General features: G+C 44.2%; 1 protein-coding gene across 1 annotated transcript; it reads right to left on the reverse strand.

Annotated features, from left to right (window-relative positions):
* Nucleotides 1–570: 570 nt before the first annotated feature.
* On the reverse strand, nt 571–1,492 carry tmem125b (transmembrane protein 125b). The gene is made up of 2 exons (XM_085378770.1): nt 1,444–1,492; nt 571–1,304 (listed from the first exon to the last, which is right to left on the reverse strand). The coding sequence occupies exons 1-2, from the start codon at nt 1,490–1,492 to the stop codon at nt 571–573; spliced, it is 783 nt and encodes a 260-aa protein (XP_085234896.1).
* Between the last annotated feature and the right edge of the window lie 217 nt (nt 1,493–1,709).

Genomic DNA, 1,709 nt, shown 5'->3' on the forward strand with positions numbered 1-1,709 from the left:
TAAATGCTATTTGTTTTCACACATGCCATTCAATTATTCACCTTTAAGTTACCTTTAAGTTTTTTGTTTTTTTTATTACATTTCTGCTGACAGTGAACATCAAAGAGTTAAACAACTTCACACTCACACATCTTTGTTGTAGTCTGAATGTTTGTTTGTATGAAATTACTTTTTTGAACATTCACGTCTTTAATAAAGTCGTTCTTATTGAAATTACAACACAGCGATGTTTTGATCTGATGTGACATCTGCTCTTTATTTACAACTATAATCAGTCAGACACAGCATAAATGAGCCTTCAGACAGTACAAAGGAGGGAAATATTCGCTTATCAAATTACAGAGCCATTGTTGACAGCAGCCTATTGTTCTTGTAGAAATGATGTGACTGCACTGCAGTGATGGTGTTTAGAGCTCAGCAGTCAGTTTTTATGGTAATGGAAAACAATAAAGAGAGTGGAAAGAAAATTTGTGAAGACTTGATTTGGATATTGACACAACCTTCTCGGTTCTACTATTAGTTCCTTTAGCTTTAAACCACTTCATCCAGTCTCAGATATTTTAAGTCCTTTCAGATCAGGCTGGTCCTGCTCGACGAGGTCTCTCTCCTGGCTTGACTCATTTGTCCTCCAGAAACACTGAACACACAGACAGCTTGATTCCCTGTCCTCCTCATTCTCCTCATTCTCATCCTCCTCCTCTGCTCCCTTCTTCTTTTGATGTATGCCAGCACACTATAGCCCGCTACAGCTAGAGACATGCCCATCCCTGCAGCCATCAACACCAGACCAGAAACCAACATTTCCCTGCTGTCGTGACCTTGGCTGCCGATGGTGGCCACAAAGATTAGCACCGTCCCACACAGCATGACTGCCAGCCCTACAGCTAAAATCAGCGCGGGGTCGGCCCTCCCACCACTTTTCAGCTGGTCGATCCGACGCCTGCTGCGCACGCAGTTCATGTCCTGGATGGCAGAGCTGAGAAGCTGCTTGAGCAGGACAGCAAGTGCCAAGAGGCAGAGGGTGGTGCCCACCCCTAGGCGCCATTCCCCAGATAGGCTTGTGGTGGTGGAGAGGAGCCCCACACCACCAAGGCCCAGTCCGAGTATGAGGGCAACAGAGGCACAGTAACACAACAAGGAGCGTTGTGGGTCTCTGGACCACCATAATTCCACTTGATCTTCCAGGATACGTCGCTGTATAAGCCTAGGGTCCAGGTAGAGGCTTGAGGACCGACGTATGGGGTAGTAAAAGGTCTCCATGTCAGGTATGGCACAGCTCAGACAGCCAAAATCAAAGACGACACCTTAAATTAGTGTGGAGAACATGGGTTGATTGTCAGAATATTAGAGGACACAGATTTCCAAAAGCACAAGTAACTTTTCTATGTCCCATGACTGTACAGAGAACACGCTGTGCTTCACCTCCTGTAAACACTTACTCACTTGTGCTAGATGAGTGTCTTGTATTGCTGTCCATCCATCTGCATCCCATCTGAAAACCTCAGAGAAGTCAGTGTGAAAGATCCCACAGTTGTTTGGTTTCGTTGTTTCATTCTGTAAAGAAAGTGATCTCTGCCTTGAGCAAATAAGAAAAAAAAGAAAAAAAAACTGCTATGAGGAAAACTTCCAGTATTTCAGGTACTTTGCTTCATTTTTTGAAGTTGGTTTCAGAGATGAAAGTGGATGTAGATGCCAAAAGTGTCCTGAGT

Source organism: Diplotaxodon limnothrissa, linkage group LG18, assembly GCF_057381915.1.
Source record: "Diplotaxodon limnothrissa isolate DT_005_m linkage group LG18, D_limnothrissa_male_GT1.1, whole genome shotgun sequence".
Lineage (NCBI taxonomy): Eukaryota > Metazoa > Chordata > Actinopteri > Cichliformes > Cichlidae > Diplotaxodon > Diplotaxodon limnothrissa.

Excerpts from the sequence above, each read along its gene's own strand:
- tmem125b (XM_085378770.1), bottom strand. The coding sequence starts at position 1,492 with ATGGGATGCAGATGGATGGACAGCAATACAAGACACTCATCTAGCACA. Across the intron at positions 1,305-1,443 it reads AAGACACTCATCTAGCACAA|GTGTCGTCTTTGATTTTGGC; the intron begins GTGAGTAAGTGT and ends CACTAATTTAAG.